We start from the raw sequence: 27,259 nt of genomic DNA on the forward strand, positions 1-27,259 counted from the left end.
TATAGGTGAGTGAGATTCAAGCTGGTGAAGAGATCATTATCACAATGTCAAGTGAGGAAGAGAGTGTTCTTGTCTTAGTGCATTGCTCTGGAAAAATAAAAAAAAAAAAGCAAAAAATATGGTGTGAAGTTCACTGACAGAGAACCGTTGAGTGTATTTGTTAGTTCATCAAGCACTTTGTCGGATGTGAAGAATAGCATCTTGCAGAAGTTTGGGGTATTTGGGAGCAAGTTGGTGAAGAAGATTTTCTACAAGATTCCCATCGCTGTAGTCTCGAGCGGTGTTCAGTATGATACATTCGTGTTAGCGGTTGACGAAGATATTAGGGTTCTGTTTCATTGCGTAAGGAGTTTTCCGGAGGTCAGAATACACGAGCTGTATGTGAAGTTGGAGGTTGCTGTCGATAGTTCTGGGGCATCGGCTCCTGTTCATAGCTCGATTGCCGTAGGCTGTGCGTATTATTCGGTGCCTGCGATCTGGCCATCTGTTTCGCAGGTTGCATCACCTTCCTTCGTGGCTAATTTGGTACGAATGGAGGCAGTTCGTTCTGTACCTTTCCCTAATCAAGGGGTCCGACAGCAGGCATTTGAGGGGGAGTCAGGTCATGCCATAGTTGATGAAGTTCAAGGCTTTGGGGATCCTGATCGAGTAGAGAATGCAATACGGGACGATGACTCTGACCAGGAGCCTGTAAATATCTTTGGAGACAGCGATGATGACACCGGTGCTAATCCACATGCACAACAAGCGCCTTCAAGTTCTGGCACACAGCAGTACCCTCCACACTTCTCCACTCTAAACTTGGAGGCTCTGGGTGAACACCCAGCAGAAGTTGCTACAGTTGGGGGTTCATCTATAGAATTTCAGATTGGGCAATCCTTCCAGAGTAAAGATGAAGCTGTTCTGAGTGTGAAGGACTATAGCATCCATCGAGGTGTTGAGTACTGAGTGTTGAAATCGGACCATCTGAAGTATCATGGAAAGTGCAAGGATTTCGGCAAAAGTTATAGTTGGCTGATTCGGATTTCGCTCCGTGCACGAAAGGGCACTTGAGAGGTTAGGAGGTACAACGGTCCCCACACTTGCTTAGCCACATCTATTTCCAGTGATCACCATCAGCTTGATTACCACGTTATCTATGCAAGGATATTTCCCTTGGTTAGTGTGGATGCTGCAGTACCGATCAAGGTGTTGCAACAAGCAACTGAAGCTGATTACGGATTCAAGCCCAGTTACCGGAAGGTTTGGAAGGCAAAATAGAAGGCAGTTGCACAAATATATGGAGACTGGGAAGAGTCTTATGCCGAGTTGCCACGTTGGATGCTAGGGGTGCAGTTGACGATGCCCGGGACAGTTACTGTGTTGCAGACCTCTCCTGTTCGAGTTGTGGATCAGATTGATGAGTCAACAGTGTACTTTCATCGTCAGTAGCATCTGCTGGCAAAACCCGAAACCGCTCATGAAACCATGTGTAGCATACTGTCATCTGCTTCACTTTATTCTGCGGAGGTAACTCCCCAAACAACTCGCGGAACCACATCCATGCTGGTCTTCCGTTTTCCATCAGATTCTCAAACTCACTAAGGCACCCACTCATAGGCTCACCATCAATCAGTAAACCCAGCTGATAGGCCACGTCTTCCAAGGTGACCGTACACTCCCCAAAGGGCATGTGAAAGGTGTGGGTCTCAGGACGCCACCTCTCAATGAATGCGCTAAGTAGAGGCTCATCAACGCAGAACCACTGACTGTTCAGCCTAGCCAAGTGATACAAGCCCGCGGTCTCCAGATACGGTATGATACGGTCGTGTAAAGACATATTCTGTTGTCTCCTCACACCGCTAATAACCCTAGTAGGCTGCAAAAAGATGGATAACGAAATCTCAACACACAACAATACTAACAACTTCCACTAATATCAATAATAATAATAATAATAATAATAATAATAATAATAATAATAATAATAATAATAATAATAACCATAACAAGAACATCGAAAATAACACTAACAATAATACTAACACCTCAAACTAAAAAAATAATTCTAACAATAACAAAAATTAGAAATTTAATAAATATAAAAAACTCACATTGATGATAATAGGAAAAATTTTCATAATAACTGTTAAAATAATAATATATCATCTAGCATTAATAATAACAACATTAAACAAAAGATAATAATAAAAAGGTTGTTTAACCAATCTCTTGGTCGATAAATCCAGCCACATGCGCGACGCCATTTAACCGGTACATGCGAGCTTCTTCTTCCATCGGTTCGCCACTCAGCTGGTTCAGAATCTCAAACAAACTACTAAACCAAAAAACTATCTTTCTCTCTCACCCACCAACCTTCTCCAAAATTTTGCAACCTCACAAATGATCCGCCCTCACCAGCCACGGCTTCCCTATTTATACCTACACACTCATAAACCGTGGTTATCTCTAGTGTTTTATGCTCAAACTACTTCCTTCATAAACCGTGGCTGCCTCCCACAGTTTACATTCAAATGCTCTTCAACATAAAACATGACTAGCAGGCACGGTTTATGTTTATTTTGAAACTGTGCTAAGTTAATTTATTTGAAATCATATTTATGAAATAAAAAAATTTTAAATACTAATATTTTTTAAAAGTTATAATAGGTACAAGAAAACAAACTCAATTTAATTTTAAAATCTTATATTTTTATTAAAAAGTATAAATAATATTACGTAAGAAGAAAACTAAAATTATCTAGAATGTATTATTAATTTAATTAATAAAAAGAGTAAATGAATAATATTTTAGAGCATGTAAAAAAATAAACCTATTAAATAATAACATATAAAAAGTGCCAATAAACATGAAACAAAAGAATAATAGATTTGGTCTTAATGAGTAGGTTGAAACTAAAGGCATTTTGAATGAAAAGGCGTTAAAGCGGATTAAATTTAAGTATGAATTACATTATAACTTATTAACTTATTATTAATTGTAATAAAACAGTTACAAATATAATAAATACTACTTCTACTATTTTATGATTTAAAAATATATAATTGAATTATTATAGCAGTATGTAATAATACAAAATTTATTCATTTATGACCTACATTTCTTAAATTTTTTCTTTTATTTGAGTTTTTATTGTATTAAATTATTTTAGATTGTAATTTTTGAAACATAATTAATGTTTTACTGAGAAAATAGAAAATAGAAATTAGAACAAAAAATGCCTTGCAACTAGTAAAGTTTTTTTTTCTGGAGAAGTACTGGTTTAATATTTAATAAATTAAAAAATAATATTTTAACTATTTGATTAATTTATACGCTAATAATATAATATTTCATTGTAATACCTAAATTAAACTATCACACTAAATAAATCAATATCATTTTTTTTTCAGCAATAACATAACCCTAACTGCTAAACAACAACAATAACAACAATAATAATGAATATTGTGTGTAGATTTCTAATTAATAAATATTGAATTATGAGTAAAGTGTTATATATAATTTGTAGATTTGAGGAGGTGAAGAGATGAGATTCTTAGAAATTTCAATAGCAAAATTAAACCCAAGAAAAAGAAACCTAGTCCATTCACACTCATTTGCTAAAGGAAATAACCAAAAATAGGACAATACCTTCTAAAAATTGGAGGCAAAATCTTGTTATCCACTATACGAAGGTCTAGCCACCACTAATCAAACACGGCGACCCATTGCTTTACTAGCCATAGATGAGCTGGCTCATGACCACGCCAACAGAGGACAAAATAAAAATTTCTCTGTTTCTTAATTCGCCTGTCTACCGACACAACAGGTGAGGTACTTTTCATAAACTGCGGACCCATATAATCACTTGAATAATTTTTTTAGACATCAGAATCATCATCATATTTAATTGAAATCGTCCGTCATTTCATTCTGTTTTCATCGACGAAAAATGTTGAGTTGGTAAAAAAAATTGATAAAAACTTTAATTTATTATTGATTTTATTATCACTCTCTCTCTCTCTTTTTGAAAAATTCTTTTTCTTCTTTACAGATAAAAATGGACTAATAGAAGATTATTACCATCAATCATGCAGCATCACTATCAGGCCAAATGTATCTATTTTTTTGGAAGAAATATTAAAATTTTAACAACTAAATGATAATAAAAATTTATGAATAAACTAATTTTTTTATTCATAATCACTCACAAAATTTTTAAGAAGTGCTTGCCAAAGCTCACCCGAAATGCACAAGAGCATCTTCTTTGTCAACGAAAAAGACATCTACCTCCAAAAACACCACCACCATAATGAAAAAGATAAGAGGAAGAACATAAATACTAGATTCTAATATCAAAGAATTAGCAACAGTTACTGCGATGAAAAAAGTTTAGGACACTACAATGTTCTTCCTCAATAATTTGGTTTTCATAATTTCATGCAATCTCGATTTTTCTTTTTTTTATATCTATCTTTTTTATTTTTTATTTTTGTAATTGTTGATGAAGAACAAGTTATATAATGAGAAGTTAAAGTGATGTCAAAATTGGAATAAAATGAGAGGTTATGGCGGTAAAAATTGGGAGGAGGGGAAATGGATCGGGAGAGGATGAGATTAGGATTTGTGATTAAAAAAAATAGAGATTTTATCAAATTTGTTGGCCAACTCAGCATTTTTGGTCCATGAAAATGGAATCAAACTGTTAGAGTATCGTTAGGATCAATTAAGATCAGTTAGTATCATCTATATTTATATAGCATATTTATATATTTACTATAGAATTTTATGATTTTATTGTTTTGATTATTCTAACACCTATATATACCTTTGTACATTGTACTTTTGACTACACACTCAATAAGACACTCTTCAAATTACTCTCTTATTTCTAACATGGTATCAAAAGCATATGTTGTTTTTTTTTTTCAATGACAATTGGTTCCTAGCTCTTATGTTTTGTCTCTTCTGACAGTTCTTTGTCCTTATTTTTTGATTCTTTCCCGACGCCTTGGTTTGTCATCACCGTTACCATCGCCTTCGTCACAATTTCAACGCCTCTAAAATCGTCGTCGGACTCTGCCGGACGCGCTGCCTGAAGTCCCTTGTCTGTTTGAGGTTCTTCTCCCTCCAGACGCCTTTGGCGTCGTTGGATCCACGGCTCCGCATCACGCCACGAGTCACGCCGCGACCCCTCCACAGATCTGCTGTCCGACCCGCGCCTCCGCCGACCCGATCCTCCTCACGACCCGCGTGCCACCTCTTTGCCGCATCACCGCTGACGCGTTCTCCTCCTCCCATCACGCATTACCACGTGGCCTTTCATGTTGACATGGCAGCTGACGTGGCAGACAGTGGGGCCCTTTCTAAAGTTTTTTGGTGAGCTCTTTTCGATTCTGCACTCTGTTTTCTCAATTTCTACCCCGATTTTACAGTTTCTTCTCTTTCTCCTTTGTTTCTACTATGGAAAAATCGGATATCTTTACTGCCACAAATAAAAAGGATAAATTCTGTTGGAATTGTAACCATTCTGAGAACCTATTCTCATACTGTCCTTCTATTGAATGTCGTAAATGCAAATAGAAAGGTCACATTAGTTACCATTGTCCAACACTATTCTGCCATTATTACAAGTTCTTGGAACACTTGATTACTACCTGTCCTACTCGCCCACCACGTTTAGATCAGAACAAGTATCATTCTCGTTTCAACTACGCTAATCAGAATGTGCCTGCTTCTACTGTTACTGCTGTTACTACTGAATCCACCAACTCTACTTCTCTCAATTTACCTTCTGTTTCTCCATCAAATATTAAGTCTCTTCTTAAGCTACTTCTATCATTTTCTGGTAATATCTCTACTACTATTTCCACTCCTCCAAGTAATTCTAAATGGTATTTTGATTCTGGTTGCTTTAATCACATGTCTCCTTTGCATCATCCTTTTTCATCTTTGTCTACCACCACAAATGCACCTTCTGTCAACACTACTGATGGTTTCCTCTTGCATGCGACACATAAGGATTTTATTTCACAATCCAATTTTCATCTTCTTGATACTTATTTTATTCCAAACTTACACTTTAATCTTATCTCTATGGTCAACATGTTGAACTAGGTTATGATGTCAATTTTTTTATTTCTAGTTGTCATGTGCAGGATCCTCGTATGGGACAAATCATCGGGATTGGATGTAAGATTGGAAGGTTGTTTGAGCTCGAGAATCTTCATATTCCTATGTCAAATCTTTGTGCTGTTTCTTTTCCATCTACCTTTCACTTGTGGCATTACCGTCTTGCCCATAGATCCTTAGGAAAATTGCATCCTTTTGTGTCTAAGGGTGTTTTGGGTCTGGTTAATCATGAGTCTTTTAATTGCATCTCTTGTCAAATTGTCAAAGAACCTGCTTTATCTATTCACAATAATTCCTCTCTTGCTTGCTCTCATTTTGATCTTATCCACTCTGATGTTTGGGGCCCCGTTCCTACCGTTTCTATGGGAGGAGCTCGATACTTTCTAGTTTTCATTGATAATTATTCATGTTTTACTTGGGTTTATTTGATGACTAATCGCCATGAGCTACCTCGTATTTATATTAACTTTCTCACTATGATTAAAACTCAGTTTTCCAAGGTCATTAAAGATTTTCGACGCGATAATGCTATAGAATGCCGTGTCTCCAAACTTTTAACTTTCCTTGCTGAACAGGTTAATTTGTCTGAGTTTTGTTGCCCTGGTACGTCTCAACAAAATGGATGGGCTAAATGAAAATACCGTCACATTCTTGACTCTGCTCGTGCAATGCTTATTTCTTCTTCGTGTCCTAAGCGTACTTGCGGTGAAGCTGTCCTTACTGCTGTCCATGTTATCAATTGACTCACTTCTTATGTCTTTGGTAACATTACTCACTTTAAGCTTCTTTATCAGATTTCTCTAGATTACAGTTCTCTTCAGGTTTTTGGTTGTGTCTGTTTTGTTCTTTTTCAGCCTCATGAACATACTAAACTTGAACCTCGAGCTCGCATATGTTGTTTTCTTAGTTATGACACTGAACACAAGGGTTATTGTTGTTGGGATTATTTTTCTAAACGTATTCATATATCTTGTCATGTTGTATTCTGGGAACATCACATGTTTTCTAAATTCTCTTCTTTTGAGTCTATTCCTTCTACTCATTTACCGTTTTTCACTAACCCCAATATTGATTTTTTTCCTAGTGATGATTCTACAGGTTCTATCTCCAATCAACCTCTCGAGCCTTCTACTCTTTCGCCTTCTCCACCTTCCGATGATTCCAGACCAGACGATGATCCTGCTCCTACTGTCATGCCTCCTCCCTCTAGTCGTTCTTCTAGGATAAGAAATCTACATCTTCATCTTCTTGATTATTATTATTTTTCTACTATTCTTCATCACCATGAACCTCAGTCATTCCGATAACCCTCCACAAATTCAATTTGGCACTAAGCAATGTAGGAAGAAATCCAGGTACTTGAAAAAGCACACACTTGACACTTGGTTGATCCTTCTTCTAATCATGAAATTATGGATAGTAGATGGGTATACAAGATCAAGACTCACTTTGATGGTTCTATTGACCATTATAAAGCACGGTTGGTCACTCAAGGATGTACGCAAGAGTATGATATTGATTATGAAGAGATTTTTGCTCCTGTTACTCATCTCACATATCTTTGCGGTCTCCTTGTCATTACTGTGGTCAGAAAATGGTCTCTCAGTCAGATGCATGTGAAGAATGCATTTCATGAGGATTTAAAAAAGAAGGTTTATATGAAACCACCTCTAGAATATCTTTATCCTTCCGGCAAGGTTTGTCTCCTTCCCAAGACACTTTATGGTCTTAAGCAAGTTCCTCGTGAATGGTTTGACAAGTTTAGGACCACTATATGCAATCTCGGTTCCACTTGCAGGCCTCATGAAAATGCTCTCTTTATTCGTAAAAATGAACGAGGAGTTGTTCTTCTATTTTTGTATGTTGATGACATGATCATTACTGGAGATGATGTTGATGGTATCTCTGATCTCAAAGCCTCTCTTCACCATACTTTTGAGATGAAAGATCTTGGTTCTCTCAGTTATTTTCTTGGTCTAGAAGTCATATCCACAGATGACGGTATCTATCTCTCTAAAGCTAAGTATGTTTCGTATCTTCTTGCTCGAGCTGGAATTATAGATAGTTGCACTGAGTCTACTTCCTTGAGCCTAATGTTCGATTTACCTCTATGAATGGCACTGTTTTGGATAATCCTACTATTTATCGACAGTTGGTTGGAGGTCTCGTCTATTTGACTGTCACACGACCAGATATCGCCTATCCAGTTCATGTTCTTAGCCAGTTCTTGTTAGCTTCTCGTACTATTCACTATGCGGCAGTTCTTCGCATTCTTTGCTACATGAAAGACACTCTATTTCATGCTCTTCATTTTTCTGCCCATTCTTCTTTATTCCTTCAAGCATACTCAGATGTTGATTGTACTGGTGATCCCACTGATCGTCGTTCTACTACTGATTATTGTTTGTTTCTTAGTGACTCTCTCATTTTCTGGCGAGTCAAAAAGTAAACACTCACTACTAGATCAAGTACAGAAGATGAATACCGTGCTCTCATTGACACTACTGTTGAGGTGATCTTGATTTGTTGACTTCTTGAAGACTTGGGTGCTCCTTAGTCGTCCCTGACTGATTTTTTTGTGATAATCGGAGTGCTATTCAGATTGCCCATAATGATATTTTTCATTAACGCATCAAACACATTGAGATTGACTATTACTTTGTTCGGCAACGTCTCCTTATTGATATTGTTCGTCTCATAGTTATTGGAACTCTAGATCAAACTGCTGATATCTTCACAAAAGCTCATCATCCTAGTTGTTTTCGGACTCTAGTATCCAAATTCAAGATGATATCCTTAGCTCTCACTTGAGTTTGAGAGAAAATGTTAGAGTATAATTAGGATTACATTGTCTAGGAAATACTGAAGATGAGTATAAGTAAAAATATATCTTTTTAGTATATAAAAGAGAGATGAATTCCAACATAATAAAACCCATCCCAAAAATTTAAATGCGTGTCTAAAATTGCCTCTTTCAAGCTTTACGTGTGACATAAAACGTTTTAGACTTTTTTGTTACGATTTTTTTGTTTTATCCAAAATAAAAAATTGAAAAGATAAAATTTGAACAACAAACATTAATTAGATCCAGATTCCATAGAAGGTACTCAAAATATATAAATGTAATACTCCATCTTTAGTTGTTTTGCAAACAAATACAACTTCAGTACTCTAAATATAGATGTAGTTCCATTCATCTTAGTATAATTAGATAAATTAATATAACATAAGAATAACATTCTAAAAAATATTGCCATTTTAGATTTTTTTTTTGTTGAACACATGAATTTAGATATGCCCAGCAGGATTTTTCTAGTTGAATTACACCGCCGCAGCTTTGAGAGAGAGAAAATCAGAGATTTTGTTGGTGTAAAAGTCTGGTTGTATGGAATTGTTAGGACTTTGAAGAGTCTCCAGCGAGGTAACCCCTGAGAGTACAAGAAGAGTTTTGCAGCCGCCATTTTGCCCAAACAATATGTCAGTGTCCAATCTGTCTCCAACCATACATATCTGTGATTTTGCAATGCCGAATCTATTGTTCCAAAGTAAGGTTAGAACTCAGTCAAGGAAAAATTGATGATGCTATAACTAACATGTAAAATTATATGCAATGTTGGAAAATAAGTTTAATAAAGAACACATTGATATCATGTTGTAGAAGTAAATTTGTCAAATGTGACAAAACAAAATATACAATAGAATTTTAATTTATGTATGTATAATGTATGCCACTTCCATCATATTATCCCTATCATGGATTATATCGTGCATCAATAGTACGAGATAAGGAGAAAGAAATTTTACTTGTTTGCTAAGTAGTCCATCATAAAAGTTGAGGGTTTTCCGACAACTAAAGGCTCACGTTGAGTAGATCCACCGAGAGCACCAACCATAGAGCCTCCACCTGAAAACTCAAACTACAATTCTAAGCAATTACGTGGATCATAACAAATGTAACATAGCATGCTTGGAACAAGAAAGGTTACTGTTTTAACTATAATATACAAAATTTTTGGAAACAAAATCAATAGAAGGAGAGAAGAAGCATAAAGTATAAACCTGCCCATTCCTGAGCATCTGTGAGATGTGTAACAGCATCTCGATTCGTAGCAATGAAGAGACACCCGGGGTTTTCACGAATACAGAGTGTTCCATACCTTTACTCGTAAAGAGAAAAAAAAACACTTATAAATGTAAAACTCACCTGCCACCACTAGTTAATTTGACTAAACGCGTATGAACTTGTTATGTTTCATGGTCAATGTTTGAAATCTTACTGGATTTTGTAGTAGTTGAAGTAGCGATCAAACCCAACTACAACTGCACCAACCTGATAACAAACATAATCTTTTAATAAGAAGTCCTAATACTATCAAATGAAAAATAACAACTGAAGAGATGGAAGTACACACATCATGGTCGTGCTCCATTAAAAACCCTGGCTTCAACTCTATCTTTTTGTCACCGTCTTCCTAAAAGAGCAACATACGAAGAGAGAGAAAGAATGATATACATCAGTAATCATGACTGAAAAATATTCAATATATACATTAAATATTGAAAAATAGATGTTATGATATGAAATATGATTGACATTAAAGTTTTTCAATAATGGAACTAAATACATACTGGTCCACCAAGATATTGAAATCCAGCAAGCTCAAGCTCTTTTAAAATGCCATCTTCTCCAATGACATAAACCTAAATCATGCTTAATTATAAGTCCTTTGTTTTCAACTTCATACAAAATAAAAAATATTCTTAGTTTGGAAAGATTTAAAAAAGATTTTGCGAAGGTTATTGTATTGAAATATGCAGCAGAAGGTGATATGCATTACCTTTTTATCTTTTGGGAAATCAATGGACTTCAGGTATGCAGCAGCTGCAAAAGACGACGCAAAAATTTCCTCCTAAAAAGCAGTCAGTAGTTAAAATTGTGATTATTTAAACTGAACATGGATTGAGAATTTCTATGTAAACAGGAAAAATAATGAAAAAAATGTGGACTAACCTCGCTAACATCCAAGCCTAGTGTTTCAAACTTCTTTCCATATTGCTTCCTAGACTTTGTTGAGTTATTGGTGACAAAAACTAACCTTTTTCCCTAGAGAAGTTAATCATTTATATCAAGAATTAAAGAATAATTACCATTCACATTTTGTAGTTGCAAGTAAAGGGCTAATGACCACATTAATATACAACCTTTGACCGAAGCATGTCAAGTGTTTCAGGAACTCCTTCTATCAATTTATCACCTTTCCATATAACTCCTACAAATTAAGTGTAAATGGAAAAGAAGTGAACACATGATTGCAGTATTAGTAATTATGTGGATAAACCATTTTTTAATAATAAAAAGATGCGAGACATCAAGAATTTAACTTAAAAAGAAGTAAAGTTCTTGTATTTAAATTTTCTTTTGCTATTAAAGATGCGTTATTTGTAGTCATTCTTATCTCATACATCTAGCCAACATGTAATAATGTTGTGTGACTGTGTGAGACTCATCCTATATAATTTTCACACTATTCAGTGATGTAGAAACGAATTGAGTACACACAATATTCCTCTTTCTAAAGGCCTATCCCAGTGTTTTGTCCAAATTTTAAAGAGTGAAGAATGGTTTTTTTTGTAATAAAAAATACCCAAAAAATCATGTACAATGCATATGTTCTCTGGAAATTTAGTCAAAATTTTCGTTTTTTACACAATTTTACTCTTAGATCATCCAAGAAGTTCACTTTCAACTAAATGTGTTTTGCAATTCTTTTCGCTCACAATATTCTAATCACAAGATCAGATCAACTCAAAACAATTTCTATTTACCCAATTGAGATATATCGTTTCTTCTTCATCTTTCCGTAAAACAAACAATCATCAATTTAATTGCAGATAACTTGTTCGTAAAAATAACTAAAAGAAAACAACAGCAACACATAATCAAAATCACTCAAGTGACAAAAGTAAAAGTGTTGCTACCATCACAATCGAAGATAAAAGTCTCGACGGAATCAATGAGCTCATCAGCATTTTTCAGAGGTTGTACTGCAGCGCGTGTAGTGAAACTCGTCATTCTTGAACTGTTAGAAGAAGAATAACTGGCCTTCCTTTTAGAATTATTCAACAACAAAGGATTACGACACAATTTATAGCTTCTTGGGACTGATTGGAACCATAATGTACTATTATTACTTTTATGAGTTTGAGGGAGTGCAGTTACAACCGCACGGGTAGTTAGAACACTCTCAATCCTAAGCATCTTCTGTTTAGTGTAAGTTCCTTTTTTTCGTTTTTTTGTTTAAGAACAATATTTTGTGGTGTGGGTTCACTGACTAACTCAGATGGCATGTGTATGTAGATTGTGTTGGAACCTCTGGTTTTTGAGTGGCCATGGTGTATGCACTTTACAGATCATATCATCTACTTCATGTATGGATGTTATTGTCTTAAACTTTTACTAATATAAAAAATTGACACCCATTTACTAAAGTTTTTCTTATTTTTTTTGGTGACTAAAGTTTTTCTTGTTGAATCATATAACTCAATGAATTCAGTAAGGTTGGATATCCCTTAACCTTAATGTATCAAACAGGTCCAAAGTTTTACATAACAAGTAATTAATTTCTTACCTCTCTATAGGTATTCATTTTTTTTCACATAAACATTTTTTATATGTATTTATTTTATATACTCAACAACAATGTCTGAGATATCAATGAGTTATAACTCAAATGTCATAGTCTCCCCATACTTAATTAAAAGGTCGCAGATTCGAGTATCTTATCTACGGTAAAAAAAAAGAAAAAATAATGTCTGAGATGAATAATATTTTTTAGAATATTATTCTTATATTATATTAATTTATATAATTATACTAAGATAAATGTGACTACATCTATGTTTTGAATACTCAAATTGTATTTGCTTGCAAAACAACTAAAGAGGGAGTACTACATCTATATATATTGAGTACTTTCTATTGAATTTAGATCTAGTTATCTTTTTAATTTTTTATTTTGGATAAAAAAATCATATCTAAAATCTTGTTAATAGTTAATATATGGTATTATTTAAAGTTTCTATAAGAATATATATTAAAAGCTAATATAAAATAAATTTTGTTAATATTGTTTAAAATGAACTATTTTAATATTAATAAATAAAATATTATATATTAATACCATACTTATTATTATAACTCAAAAATTTTAATAAATTGCGAACTGATTTATTTGTCATGATTGACTATTTTTATCTAAGTCTTGCTTTATTCTAAAAAGAAATGATTAATTCCAAATAAAATAATTTTAAATCTAAATTAATGTTTTCCAAGTTAGAAGAATCTCACATGAAAATTAACTAAATTTAAAAAGATAACCAAACTTTACATAGATTTAAGTTAATTAAACACCTATTACCAATTTTTTAAGAATTATGTTCAAAATGTTTTATTACAGTGGAGTAATGTTTGATTCTTCCAAAACCCAAGTACTTGGTATTTAATCTGTAACTTTAACTGCTTTTAGGTCTTAGAGCTTCCTATTTGCCCAATCCATTGTTTGATCATGACATAATTGCTTCCACATGTAGATATGTGAGGGTATTAAGAAGAATATTTGTAATCTGTGATCAAAGACATGAACGTAGCCTCAATGAAAAAGAACTAAATGAATATCAGGTTTTTAATTAAAGCTATCAAACCCTTAAGAGATAGCTAACACAAATTAGGAATTTCAAAAAGCAATCATAGGTGCTAATAAAAAATATCTATTTCATATTTTTGTTTATTGATTTTCTATGACTTCTACGTCTATGTCCACCTTTATCCATTGCCAAGTGGTCACCTTCTCATGATGAAAGGAAAGCAATGCAAGCTGATAAAAATTTATTTACATTGTAAAAAAGAAATCTGCAATATATCATTCTTTAAAATATCTATTAGTGGCTGCATTTATACCATTAACAATTGAGGATTCATTTAATAATAGATAAATTACATAATACTTCAAAGGTTTGATTACAATATACATGTACACACTTCACATGTGTATCTTCATGCTCATTTGAACTATGATTTTCCTCATTTGTTTGTTAGGCACGTGTATCCTTTCTCTTTTTTTGTGTCCACGCTTCAAGCTTGAAAGAGCCAATCTTGGACACACGTCTAGATTCTTGAGAGTGAGAAATTTTTAGAAACATCCTTTTAATTTTTTGAAATACAATTTATGATCTCACTTGTTGAACAGAATTATTGCCCTCTTACTCAAAATATTGGAATTATTGAAATGCACTCTATTTTCAGTTTTGTGAGGACAAGATTACTTTTCAAGCAAAAAGAATAATCAATGAACTTGTTCATATTCAATAAGATTTCTAAATATTCAAACCAAATGGAAGCACAAACTCAACCAACTATATAATAGGTGAGTTTTAGCCTGTGCCTCGCTGAATTAGGCTCTATGTGCGCCTCGTACGGATTCAAGTGGTGTCACAAGTTGTTGGTGACGCGTGTTACAATTTTTTTGAAATCTGCCAAATAGTACATATCCTATCAACCAGCTAATTGTTGAAGAAGTTTTTAGTGAAATAGTGATTCATTCCCCATATTTAGGTTGGTACGTAATTACTGGAAATATGGATATGTGAAGTTAAATATGGAAATAATTTTTTGTGGATGGACTTTTTTAAGCAACCTAATTGGGGCTGGGGCTTATTCTCATTTGTAAGCTAGTAATTGTTAGCCCATTAGTAGTTAGATAATAATTTTTATTCACATCTATTCAACTTCTTACCCGTTAGAACTCTAACCCATTTAGAATTTCAAAAGGAATGCATTTACAAGTGAAAAAAAAGGAAACCTGAAACAAACAATAACCTCAACCCCAAACTCGACCCGGCATTTAAACTTGCGTATCCCTCTCTTATTGGGCGGAGTTGTGATTGACAACGGATTCACCTACGGTCGCCCCTCACCAGTCTGCGATTGTCTCCCTTTTATCATGTTTGCAACACCTGCTCGTCCTCATCCTCCTCGGTGGCACTGAACCAGCAACCAGTCTTCTCGTCATCAAAACTCTTCACTTGTGTGGAACCATCTTCGAAGTTCCTAGCCCATGAATCTATTGAATATTCAGGTGGTGCCTCCGATGAAGATTCAAACTTTTGAGAGAAGAGCAAGCGCCGCACTCCAATGAAGACGCAGATAACCGGTTTCAGCGACGGCGACGCAACCCCATGACAACGACGTCCAGTGAAGGCGGAAGACTTGCTGCGGGACGATAGTGGCTCTTCCGGAGAAAGAAATTAGCCTGGCAGTGCCGAATCAAGAGGCCATTGATGAATGATGAGTGGCCTTTACTTCTTTTCTTTCTTTATTATTATTTTTTTTTTTTGCCCTGCCTTCTTTTTTTAATCTTGAAGTATTTGGGCAAGATTCGGCTTGCAAATTCGGGAACATTCCAGACGACGAAACTGTTGCTGTTATCGGTCCACGAAACAACCGAGTCAGTCGACGAGTCATCCACCATGTCGTACGTCTTGTTCAGAAATGGCGCCACACTGTTCACGTTCGCCGAAGCCATAGCCAAAAACAAGATCAAAGGAATTAATAAATTTTTTTTTAATCATACCCTATCACAAAGTCATCCCTGTTTATTACCAAACTGTCCACACCCATTAAGTGATTCCCGGCCCATATTGACTCCGTGGTTATGTTTAGGAAATTGTCTTCAAAATTTGAGGCAACTTTATAATATCAATAACTTCAATGGGTCAAAACGAAAATACGGATAAAACAGGACACGAATGCAGAAACTTGTATCAGACCGTACGAGGCGCATACGAAACCTGATTCAGCCAGGCGCAGGCTAAAACTCACCCTATATAATATAGGCAAAAATGGTAATTCAATACTTGAATTCTCATACCAGCAATGAAAAAAAAATAAATATATCCCACACCATTAATTACATTATGATAAGGATACTCACACTTTGACATACTAACCAAAAAAGATTATATCAAATCACAAGACACACCCTCATTCTATTATTGGAGAAAAAAGCATCAAATTCTCCAAGAAAAAAAACGAATTAATGAATAATACTAGTCATATAATATAGAAGCACTAGAACAATAATAGGCACACCATTGCAGATTGCAATGTTATCACTTATCATCAATCAGTGACTTAATTAAACTTGGAAAGGCCATGGCCAATCCTTCAAATCCTCTTCATTCTGAACCTTATTACTCCTCACAGCAACAATGGCGCCACCATGATGATTCTCACCTTCAACATAATGATAGTACTTGAGGAAAAATGCAAGAGTCATAACCATCCATTCTAAGCAGAAAATCAAGATGCTAAGTCCACCGGCCAATTTGAGAATCACAGAACCATCCTCTTCTCTAACATAAGATTTCAACTGTCCAAGAAAATCAGAAGTTCTTGTGAAGACCAAGACAGAAACCGAGCCTTGGAATATGGCGGTGAGGACGGTGAAGATCATGTGGGCAGAGTACCATCGACTGATGCCAGCCGAGACGGCCGCGCAACCGGAGACAGCACCGACGATGGTGAAGACGTGGAGGAGGATAAGGAAGAAGCCGCAAAGGGAAGGTAGGAGCCTGAGGGAGAGAGTGAGGAAGATGCAGCTGGAGGCTGCACCTAAGAGGATGTAGTTGCTGAAAAGGAAGGCCTTGTGGATGTGGTAGTGTTGTGGAGACACTGAACCATTGTTGTTGTTGTTCAATGAAATTCCCATTCTGGAAATGAATGAATGAAATGGAACTTTAAGAATAAGGCTGAATTGATGTTGTGATTGAAGATTGAAGGATGAAGAAGAGTGAAGTTTTGTTTGTTGGAGTGAGTGAGTGATGGTGATTGTGTTAATATAATAAGGTTTTGGAGGCTAAACGGTCATATTTGTGTGCTGTGAAATGTGACCGTTGTTGGGATAAGGAGAAAATAGCATCATGTTCATGTTTGTGTTGCAACGGATACATTGCTAACAGCTATTTTCTTTTTTGGTTTTTTGGGTTGGCACTTGGCATTGACTTTGTTAAGGATCCACTTTTTGGTGATTCAGAATTGTTTTCATTTGATTACTTAATTACTGCTAGCTTTTCCAGCTCATTATTTCTGAGTATTTTGAAACTTTTCTCCTCTTTACCATTGGTGTTTCTTTTGCATACAGAAGTTTCCATGGAATGATTTTCAAATGGGGCGAATTAAATTGAGTAACTACAAAATTTAGCCAAATTTAAGCTAGATTGAACAAGTGATTAACTCACTCATTCCACTAAACAAGTGTCAATTATTCAGATTTCGTCTTTTGTGTTCAATAATCCATTGACAAATAACAAGTCGTTGAATAGAACTGAGATCCATGGCAAATAATCCTAGACTTGTTAGACGAAACTATTTTGCTAGGAAACTAATTAGGAGAATAGCCAACTAGAATCAACTAGTTAAAAAATACGAGATTTTTTATATATTAAAAAAACAATTCTCCACTACCTTAATTTTTCAAATTTCAAAACTAAAAATACAAAAAATTGAATTAAATTGGCTTAAGTTATAGTTAGCTCCCAAACTTTTTCTAGACCGAAAGGATTATGTGGAAAAAAAATTGGCTGAATTTCTTGACATAAATCACGAGAATTATTAAAACTAAAAGTATTAAACCCACATTTATTTCAAAATTAATAATACAGCATATTATTTGAACAACTCCATTAAATTCAATAACTACTTTAAGGAAGATGGTCCTTTACCCAAAGTCATAAATAAATATAACTATGAACTGCCGTAGATAAATTCATATTTCTTTCTGCATACTGCATAGTGAATTTCCCAACAAACAAGGAATTTGCACCATAATATACAAAGAAAATAGGTACAGAACTAAATCACAAGCTAAGTTACATAAGCTTGAAGAGGCAGAATATCAATCTTGTTTAAAGGGAAATGCTACAACCAACATAAAGATTAGTGACTGTGGGAGTTACAAATGGCGATACTTTACAAAAATATATACATTAGAGACCCATATTACCATATTCTGTTACTATTATTAATCAATAAGATGGATGATACTCAGGCCACTTCAAGAAGCTAAATATCTAAATTCTCCTATCTCCAAAAAATTATAAATGAGAAAAGCCATAATAAACTAAAACGTTTGGGGGAGACCCTGCTGCAAGACTTTCAGTCAAAACAACCCACCACTGCTTTGAATCTTTCTTTACAACTATATCTGCCACTGCTACATGTAGGGTTCAGAAATCCGACTTCATGAGCTTTGTTCGAGGTTTTAAGTTAATATTTGCGAACGGTTTCGGCTGCTCTACATGAACATAATCCCTTGTCTTGAGAACCTGCCAACATTGTTGAATGTTAAATCTGAAACAATGCAAGAGTTGCCATGTATGCTTCAAAAAATTGGAAATAACATTAAACACTAATAATTATGAGCATGCTAACTGTTATACAAACCAGTCAAATCCTGGATAGTGGCAAATCCATGTGATGCAACAAGAATATTACGGTCAATAAAAGCAAAGTGTCACCTCCAGCAAATAGTCAATGGATTTTTTGTTATTCCATTTTGATTTTTTTAATTTTCTATTTGAAAATTTAGCATGCACACTGCATCTACTATAACCGACTATATATATTGAGGACTGAGAAAGCTTTGGTACACAATTTTTTATTTCTAAAATACCCTTTGTGTGTAAAAAATTTGTTATTTCTAAGACTTGAATAAAAATTTATTATAATAGGCACTAGTTAATGTAAAAATTCATTATATTATTAGATGATAAAACCAGTACATTATGTCCAGCCAGAAAAGAGTCCTCAAGAACATACCAGGGTTTCAAAAAACATCCTTGATGCTTCCTTGCGTGTTTTACCAGCTAATAAGTTGTCAAGATGAATATTCTGCCTTCCATTTAGATCATCCTTCTCAAACAAGATCTGCAGATACTTTGCAACAGCCCTGAGGATAAATGTATTAGATTAGTTAGCTACTGAAATATAACAAGCATCACAAAATATTTAATTGAAGGTGAGTTTATATGAATAGCAAGCAGACCATACAACAGAAAAAATATATGCAGTTATCTTCTAAGCAGAGGAACTTTATTTTAACAAAGCTTTACATAAACATACCTGGTCCGGGAAGACCATCCACTAAGATCGGCTCCTCCTTCTGGTACATAATCATCATCATCATCAATCATCTCATCATCATCAACATTCAAAAATCCTGGAAAAGAATAGAGACACCGAATTCAAACATATGAAAGAAACAAACAAGATAGCAATGGTTACAGTATCACTCCTGTTTTCACCAACCAATACATATTAATGATTAGTTTGCAATTTCAAAGCTGAAATGATGGAACCAATGTCTAGTATCAATAGCTACTGTTTGAGTATATAGGGAACTTCATGGTTGTAAAAACATTGCATATTAAGAATTTGTCTAAACATCAACAATGAAGAAGATTGAGAAGCAAACCTGTGTCATCAGGAATCATGACATTTTCCTGCACCATACAATCAAAAGGAAAAATAATTAGGCATGCATAAGAAACACCATTATAGATTGTTAGAGAAAGATAAGCAGTGCATTTTCAAACACATCCTACTATAGACTTGGCATAAATTTCATTTTACATTGTACAATGTCATTGAAACAAACCTGGAATGCTTTCTTGTCAGTTATAAGTTATAACAGGTGTCAAATGTTAATAGGAATAATCCAACTCTAACAGGAAATCTCAAAAAGGGCAAACATTTTAAGGCAAATTGCAGAACTTACTTCATTGTGATCTACATAAGGACTCTTGATAGCTGAGGTCTCGGGCCACGTTGTACTTTGTACTGCATCTTCTTGATAGAGTGGATGTTCTGTATCATTCAGATAACCCTCTTTCTCATCTGAAACAAGCAGTGCAAACTCTGGACGATCTACTTCAGTATTTTCACCAACTATACAACCAGACAGTGTGTCCTTGTCATGGGCAATCTGATCCTCATTTTTATTACAATTTTCTTCTGTAGGTAGGTCTCCATTAAAGGAAGCCTGATTATTAGGATATTCATTGGCTTCCTGAGGACCAGCAGTCAAGGGTGCACATAAACCATTGTCTTCCAATCCATCTGTTTGAACTTCTGTTCTAACTTCCATACTATGTTCTGCAATTTCAATAGCATCTACCCCACTTTTATTGACTTTATCCTCCGCAAGCCCTTCCTCTAGAATAGATGTATTCAAATTCTGATCGGATGGGATGCCCATCTCCGAATGGATAGAATCAACAAGATCATTGGTTTTATCCGCAACAGGGTTGTTTTCAACAAGTTCAGTTAAGGATGAAGATTCATGCCCAGGTCCAGGGGCAACACATAAGTTTTCGGCTTCAGAGATCTCAATATTTACTCCGGCATTATTCATTTCAGCATCCTGAGAACCATGAGGCTCCTTTGCAAAATGTTCATGAGCATCAATATCATGAGATCCCAAGTTAACTTCAGATTGGTGGTTCTCAGACAAAACAGAGATCTCATTAGGCTGCACTTCTGCTACTTCTTGGGGTTGGACACTCACTGGAACAACATTCCCTTCTGCGTCATGAGTTTCGGCCATTGTTCTGGAAAGGGACTCCAGATCGTTTGTTTTTTCATTGACAGAACTATCCAAACCATCATCAATCACCTTGATACCAGAGAAATCTACCCTCCCGCTTTGCAAAACCACCAAATCAGGAGACCAACCTGGAAGATAAAAGTGAATAAACTTAGATATGTCAAAGCATAAATGCATAATTAACAAATGATTATGATGATACTCTCTGTGAAATTAATTAAAACAATATGCTCTCATAAGTTTTTGGTAAAAATTTGGCTGTGACTAAAAGGAACTGATATCTGTATGACAATCCCTTAGGATGTAAAGATGAATTCTGTCCATCCCAAACTTCATGCATGGAATTATCAAATGTCATTGAAAACTTCATAGCTTCTCCTCACCTGTAAATATTGATTCACTGAAAATTACATCCTCCAGAAATTGTCTTTGAATCATTATAATCTCATGACGGGTGCAAGGAGCTTTCTTCCTTATGCGACGTATATCTTCAGTACTTGTCAACTGTTGCCGTATTGTACTTCAGAATAAGGGAAACACCATTAGTATTCCAGTACCAAAATGATCTCTCTCGTAATTTAGCAATTATATTATAAGAGATTATCATACCAAAAATATTTCTCTTTTAAGTAATGCGTGATTTTAGCTACTTTTAAGCCTCAAGTATCATTTAATAGATCAAACAGCTAGGTCTCAAAACAGTTTAATAGAGCAAAAAATACCACTTGCAAGAAACAAAAATAGACGAATATGTACTAATAGGCATGAAAGACCATTGTAAAAGGCATGAAATTCACAAGGAAGAATATCATGTTATTTGTTTTATTATAATAACACACACACACAAAATAATAAAAAGTAAAATATATAAAACCAAAAACTAGATGAATATGTGCAAGTTGATGGAAAGGAGATTATAGAAACATACTCGCCATGCAACACCATTGTATCATCCAAAAGCACCTTCCGTTTTGAAACAGAAGGGCGTGTTGCAGAAGCATTACGAAAGCGCTTGGTTGATGCTAGCTCAGGGACTGCCGGACTGGGTTTCATTTTTAATACTGAAGATCGTCTACCAACTGAAGTGACAACAAACTCATTTCAGCTACAACACTCGAGTGAAAGAAACAATATATATATATACACACACAAAATCATTAAGGCCATTAATCTACCTAATATGGAAGATAATAGATCATCATCATCAGGGACAGTCTCTCTACTTCTCTTGGATTGAGCCCCACCATATGATTCAAGCAAATCATTACTTTGCATCGTAAGAGTACTTTCTGTAAAACTGCGCTTTTTGCCTGAGATTCCTTTTCCTCTGTCAGCACCTGTATGGCTGTCAGATACACCCTGATTATCTGGAGTAGACTCCAAGAGCATATCAGTTACTTCACCATCATGTTGATAAGGAAGGGAGAGCAGTTTCTCAGGCTCTGGCATCACAGAAGCAGCAGATTTCTCTATGCTTTCTTCTTTATCACTAAATGTTTTGCTCCCAAGTTGCTCATCTGACTTCCCCAAATCCAGATTTCCTTCAGATACAAATGGCTCTATAGGTTCCTGGTAACCTAACGCAGGATCTGGAACATCAGTTTCATGACACTTCTCACCTGTAGAAAGAAGCAACTAATATTCAGTGAAAGTGGAGTCTACAAGTTGGATATATCCATAAAAAAGATTACATAAAACAAATATAAGTAACTTCTTAAAAAAGAAATAATCAACTCAAAAGTTAAGAGGAAAATAATACAGCTATGATGCAGTTCATTCTGGAAAACAGCTCAGAAAAAGGAAACGCAACTTGAAAGCACACCAAGAAAGCAAAACATGGTACAAAATACAAAATCCATAGGTCACAGTCTCACGGACACATGGCTGCTAACAAGACAATCGGAAACATGCAATAGAGAAATGTAAAAATAACAGAACCTGTTTCTCCAAACTTCATAGGTCACAGAGACATGGCTCTTTCTCCCAAAGTAGAAAAGTGATTGAAAAAAAAGGCATTAGATATTAACTAAATTTATTACCTTCGACATGTGACGGAGAAGGCTGGGTCAAATGGGAGCTGCATGGCCGAAGGAGTGACTCAGTGGGCTGCTCAGCTTCATGAGAATCATGGTTTAAAGCCTCTGCTGCCATCAGTTCCTGGGAGGGCTGAACTTCAACATCAACATCTGGAGGTTTACTAGGTGATCCTACAGGACTTGTCACAATGGATTTTTTAGCTTCATCGACAGGACTCAAATTTCCCTCAGGCTTAGAAAATTCACGGTCATCCAGAACTTCATCCTTTGACAATGAGGGAACATCCTCCAAATGGCCATCTGATTCTGGCTCTTGAGGCCAATCCATTTTAGATAGAAGTCTATCAGAGGGGTTCTCTTGATCAGATGTAACATGAGAACTAGGAGGTGCAACAGTTTCATTTGCGATTGCTTCAGAACCATGATTATTTGGTATCAAATTTTCTTGATCTGTCGTCATGCCTTCCAAATGATCTTGTTCCTCTTTTTCTTTGTCCATGTCAACCATTTCGCTGTCACTATTTTCATGATGGAAATCTTCACCATTTTGTTTCACATTATTTTGCAGGGAGGAATCAATTATATCATTCTCCCTTTCATGTGCAACAGAATCATTTTGGCTCTTCATTGACATGAAGTCTGCCAAATCATCATTAGCAGCTTCATTATTTACCTGATCCACCTGAGCACCAAGCAAGTTTGGCTCTTCAAGTCCAGGAGTAGATGGACCTTCGGCTTCAGCAGCATCAGGGAAATCATCAATCTGTTCAAAACCGATTAAATCACTTACTGAAATGAGAAGAAAGGAAATAGAAGTATTACATGAATAATCCGCACTTTTATTTCATCCACTCTCCAACCCAATAAAGGAAACAGAAAATGAAGAGAACAAGGAATAAAAGTGAACATTGATGGGGTTCCTGACTTTCACTTGACTTGAACAAAGTTCAGATACCTCCTCTTTCACTTCATCTTTTTGATGGGACACTTGAGGACCAGCATTGCTGTCATCATGCTCCAAAGTAGCTGCTTTGTCTGTTAACAAAACCTGATTTTAAGAAATAAAGTTAAAAAAATCAAAATTAAAACGAGAAAAATTGTTCTACATAATTGCACCAATTCAAAGATAATTGATCTCCATAGATAGTACACATCAAGATATTTTCACATCTTTCACAATTGTGTCATTTCAGTTTAGATATAGCATAACTCCAATATATTCACCAAAAAGTATCACCCTGAATAGTAAAGCAAATAATATATTTGGGGTACAGAAGATGTACCAGATAAATCTAGCAAATCAATGAAGATAATGACTAGGAAATATTAGGAATATATCAGGTCTACAAGAGGTAGGCAAATATCAGATGGATATATGACAATAGTACAATACCACCACAACAGATCATGCTCATGCATTTAGAGCTGACTAAAAAAAAAGGGAAGACTAATTACCTCATCAAGGTCTAAACCAATTTGAGAAGCATCACCATCACCAAACCGCTCTGCAATAAATGCATTTGCCATTCAACATTATTTAGTTGAGGTTTCTCAGTTGTGTAATTAAAATTCACACCCAAATAATCTACAAAGAGAAACAAGAGGCAAAGGGAGTAATACTAACCATCTAATCCGAACTGTGAATTACTATAAACCACACCCTCCATGGTATCTTGTAGAGTGATCTGCTCCCTACTACTGACATGGTGATCAACATAGTTGCTGCAAGTTCAACATAAAAAAACAGCTAAATAAAGTGAATAACAATGTTGCTGAAGGAAGTAAGATGGCTCCATTCAAGTACTTTGAAACTAACCCTTGAAATATGTCATTATCTGGTAGTTCAAAATCATCAAGATCAAACGTCTCAGGTAAGGTGATAGAATGGTAAGGTGCAGTGGACTCTTCTGGTGGCAAATCAACTGCAGTGGAGCGGAAAGCTTGCTTTATCTTAAGCAATGCCTCACTGCAGTCATCAAAAAGGTAATTCACCTTTCTCGAATATATCCTCACGACACCAAGCAGAAGATGACTAGACAAACGGAGTGCGATTGGTACGTCGGGAAAAAGAATTGAATCTGTTTACCAAATATTTACCAAATAAATATTCTAAGCCAGTAAGATATGATCAAAATTAGAAATGCAGGACAGGTATCGAAAAGGTAATAAAGTGTAATTGATTTCCATATTCTTCTCAGGTATGGATCCCACCGCAAGGAACATCTAAGCGTGCAAAGATTTCACATCAGCAGCAGCTAGTCTGGGAATCCTTCACTCACATTTTACAATCAGACTACATAATTGATAAATTTCAGTGGTAGTCAACCTACCAGAAAAATTTATCCCAACAAATATTTTTAACAAGAAATAGATTAAAAAAATCCCAACCAAGGTTAAGTTCTTCGTTTGGAAAGCAGTCTACCTATATCAATATGCCTTAGAAGATGGAGGGGGGAATTATGGCTTTCATAGATATCGGAGGGAAGGATTCCATGGCAAAGAGCAAGTACAATGATATTTGTAATATTTGCTTTGGTATCTAAGGATTGTAACAGGTACTATAATGATATGCCCATCAAATTATAAGGGATTATTACGTACCATCAAATGCTATTTTGTTTTCTCCCTGCTCATATTGTCTTTTGATGTCAAAGGAACTTTATAAAATAAAAAGAGGGGGTAAAAGCACGCCATAAAAAAGATAATTTCTTTTTCTTTTGAATGAAAAACCACAAAATTTTACATACTAAATACTACCCCAGAATCACTTAGGAGATATTCACTCAAACAATGACCCATTAAGATTCAAGGAAGGCAAACAATATAAAATGATCAATATGATTTCTCAATTCTTGCAATAACCAGGCTACTAACTTTTTGTTCCAGATAAAGTTGCACTATTTTCTTAGGTGATGTAGCTATCATAACATTCTCTAGTATTCCAGAACATCATTAATTATTTCTCAGTATGTATATATATAAAGGCAATAAATGACAACAAGAGGAAATATTCTCTTTTGCACCTATGTGTCTTATTTTTTGGCTTAATTTTTCACCCCAAAATAATAAAATTTTTTGTTTCACAGATAAGTCAAAGTCTCATATAGAAGATCTTCTTGAGCTATTCCGTTTCTTTTCCATACTAGCAACTCCTAGGTCAGTAGTACTAAATATTGCAGAAGGAAACCGTCAATTTCGCTAATTTCAACCCTGATTCCAATTAAATTCCAAAACTAAACTAAAATTACATGAGGTTCTTAATTTCATCCACAAAGCCACTGTATCATTAAAGAACAAGGTGTCATAGTGTCATACCCATTATGGAATCTAATCATTTCGGGATATTAAATGATTAACAACATAAAAAATTCTGAGAATTAAATACCAAATCCAAAAGCATAGACATAAACACAAGATTTTGAAGTAAGAAGTAACTGACCAACTGAGACACCAATATCAGTATCAGCCACTTGATTCTTTCTGAGCTTCCTCTCCAAATGCGCAGCTATCCATATGGTCCCAAGTGGCCCCTTCTTCGCCAAAATAAACTGAGAGTAAAACATCTTCACCCCTCTTCCAATTCACTCACAAATATTCTCAATTTCCAAAGCAACAAAAAGAAAACTACCAACTTTACTCGAATTCTTAACCCCCCATACTCCAAATCCAAACCGTAGCTGTAAAAGTACCTCAAAACCCCCCGAAAAACACGGAAAACACGAAACCCTAAATGCTCCTCACACCAATCGACCCAGCTCCGAAACCGCAAAAGGGGGCTCAAGAAATGCTGGAAAACACGTGCTCAGCGAGAAATTGAGCTGAATCTTCTCTTTCATGAGTGAATAGCTCGAAGATCAGATGAATCCGGAAACCCTAGGGTGAAGTAGAAAAGGGCTTAAAGTAGGAACATGGAGAAGCTCTTGTCGTGAGAGAATTGAAACCGCGTTGAATTGAAAATTGGGATTTCCCTCGTATTTTTTCACCAAGTGAGAGAAGAAAGGAGCAAAATTTTCAGATGCAGAAATCAAATTGATGCTATTTATTTTTTGAAACTGAAAAAAAGAAACAGGGAGTCTGTCTGATTCGGTGACATAAGGATGTTTATTTTTATTTTTTATTTTTTCATTTTAATCAATAAATAATTTCTTGGATTGTCGAACCGTGACCAAAGTTATCTTGTGTAATGGCAGTGTCAGCATATGATTGGTCAATGCATGTGGCTTAAAGACAAATAGAGAAGCCTTTTGAAAATTTTGGAACTTGCATTGTTGCATTTTACTTGAGTTAGTTAAATTAGTAGTTGATAGTTTTTTCTGCCTTTTATTTTGTCATTTTAACTGCTTCAACAATTCTTGTTTTGGATAAAAGATACAAGAAAAAAAAAATTTTAATAAATAAAATAAATTTTTTATTTACGGATATAAGTAATTTGTAGCGTTTTTATGGAT

General features: G+C 35.1%; 3 protein-coding genes across 7 annotated transcripts; all 3 read right to left on the bottom strand.

The window, feature by feature from the left end:
* Positions 1–9,207: 9,207 nt before the first annotated feature.
* LOC112797604 (phosphoglycolate phosphatase 1A, chloroplastic) lies at positions 9,208–12,667 on the bottom strand. Of its 4 annotated transcripts, none has more exons than XM_025840626.3 (10): positions 12,095–12,667; positions 11,318–11,385; positions 11,127–11,219; positions 10,954–11,025; positions 10,745–10,816; positions 10,528–10,587; positions 10,393–10,445; positions 10,175–10,272; positions 9,920–10,019; positions 9,208–9,647 (listed from the first exon to the last, which is right to left on the bottom strand). In XM_025840626.3, exons 1-10 carry the CDS (start codon positions 12,372–12,374, stop codon positions 9,437–9,439), a joined length of 1,107 nt encoding a protein of 368 aa, XP_025696411.1. In that variant the 5' UTR covers positions 12,375–12,667; the 3' UTR covers positions 9,208–9,436. The 4 variants fall into 4 exon arrangements, with proteins under 4 accessions (XP_025696411.1, XP_072092232.1, XP_072092234.1 ...); XM_072236131.1 differs by having other exon boundaries at positions 11,315–11,385; positions 12,095–12,548; XM_072236133.1 differs by lacking the exon at positions 10,745–10,816 and having other exon boundaries at positions 12,095–12,548.
* Positions 12,668–16,016: 3,349 nt separating this feature from the next.
* On the bottom strand, positions 16,017–17,272 carry LOC112797605 (uncharacterized). The gene has a single exon (XM_025840627.3). It carries the CDS (start codon positions 16,879–16,881, stop codon positions 16,309–16,311), a length of 573 nt encoding a protein of 190 aa, XP_025696412.1. The 5' UTR covers positions 16,882–17,272; the 3' UTR covers positions 16,017–16,308.
* A 616-nt stretch (positions 17,273–17,888) lies between these two features.
* Positions 17,889–26,975, bottom strand: LOC112797606 (sister chromatid cohesion 1 protein 4). Of its 2 annotated transcripts, none has more exons than XM_025840629.3 (14): positions 26,251–26,975; positions 24,628–24,889; positions 24,436–24,533; positions 24,267–24,316; positions 23,767–23,859; positions 22,815–23,574; positions 21,951–22,394; positions 21,704–21,854; positions 21,159–21,295; positions 19,948–20,903; positions 19,645–19,672; positions 19,293–19,389; positions 18,990–19,119; positions 17,889–18,496 (listed from the first exon to the last, which is right to left on the bottom strand). In XM_025840629.3, exons 1-14 carry the CDS (start codon positions 26,372–26,374, stop codon positions 18,398–18,400), a joined length of 3,429 nt encoding a protein of 1,142 aa, XP_025696414.1. In that variant the 5' UTR covers positions 26,375–26,975; the 3' UTR covers positions 17,889–18,397. The 2 variants fall into 2 exon arrangements, with proteins under 2 accessions (XP_025696414.1, XP_025696413.1); XM_025840628.3 differs by having other exon boundaries at positions 23,719–23,859.
* Positions 26,976–27,259: the final 284 nt, after the last annotated feature.

The sequence above is a fragment of the Arachis hypogaea genome, chromosome 4 (assembly GCF_003086295.3).
Source record: "Arachis hypogaea cultivar Tifrunner chromosome 4, arahy.Tifrunner.gnm2.J5K5, whole genome shotgun sequence".
In the NCBI taxonomy this organism is placed as follows: domain Eukaryota; kingdom Viridiplantae; phylum Streptophyta; class Magnoliopsida; order Fabales; family Fabaceae; genus Arachis; species Arachis hypogaea.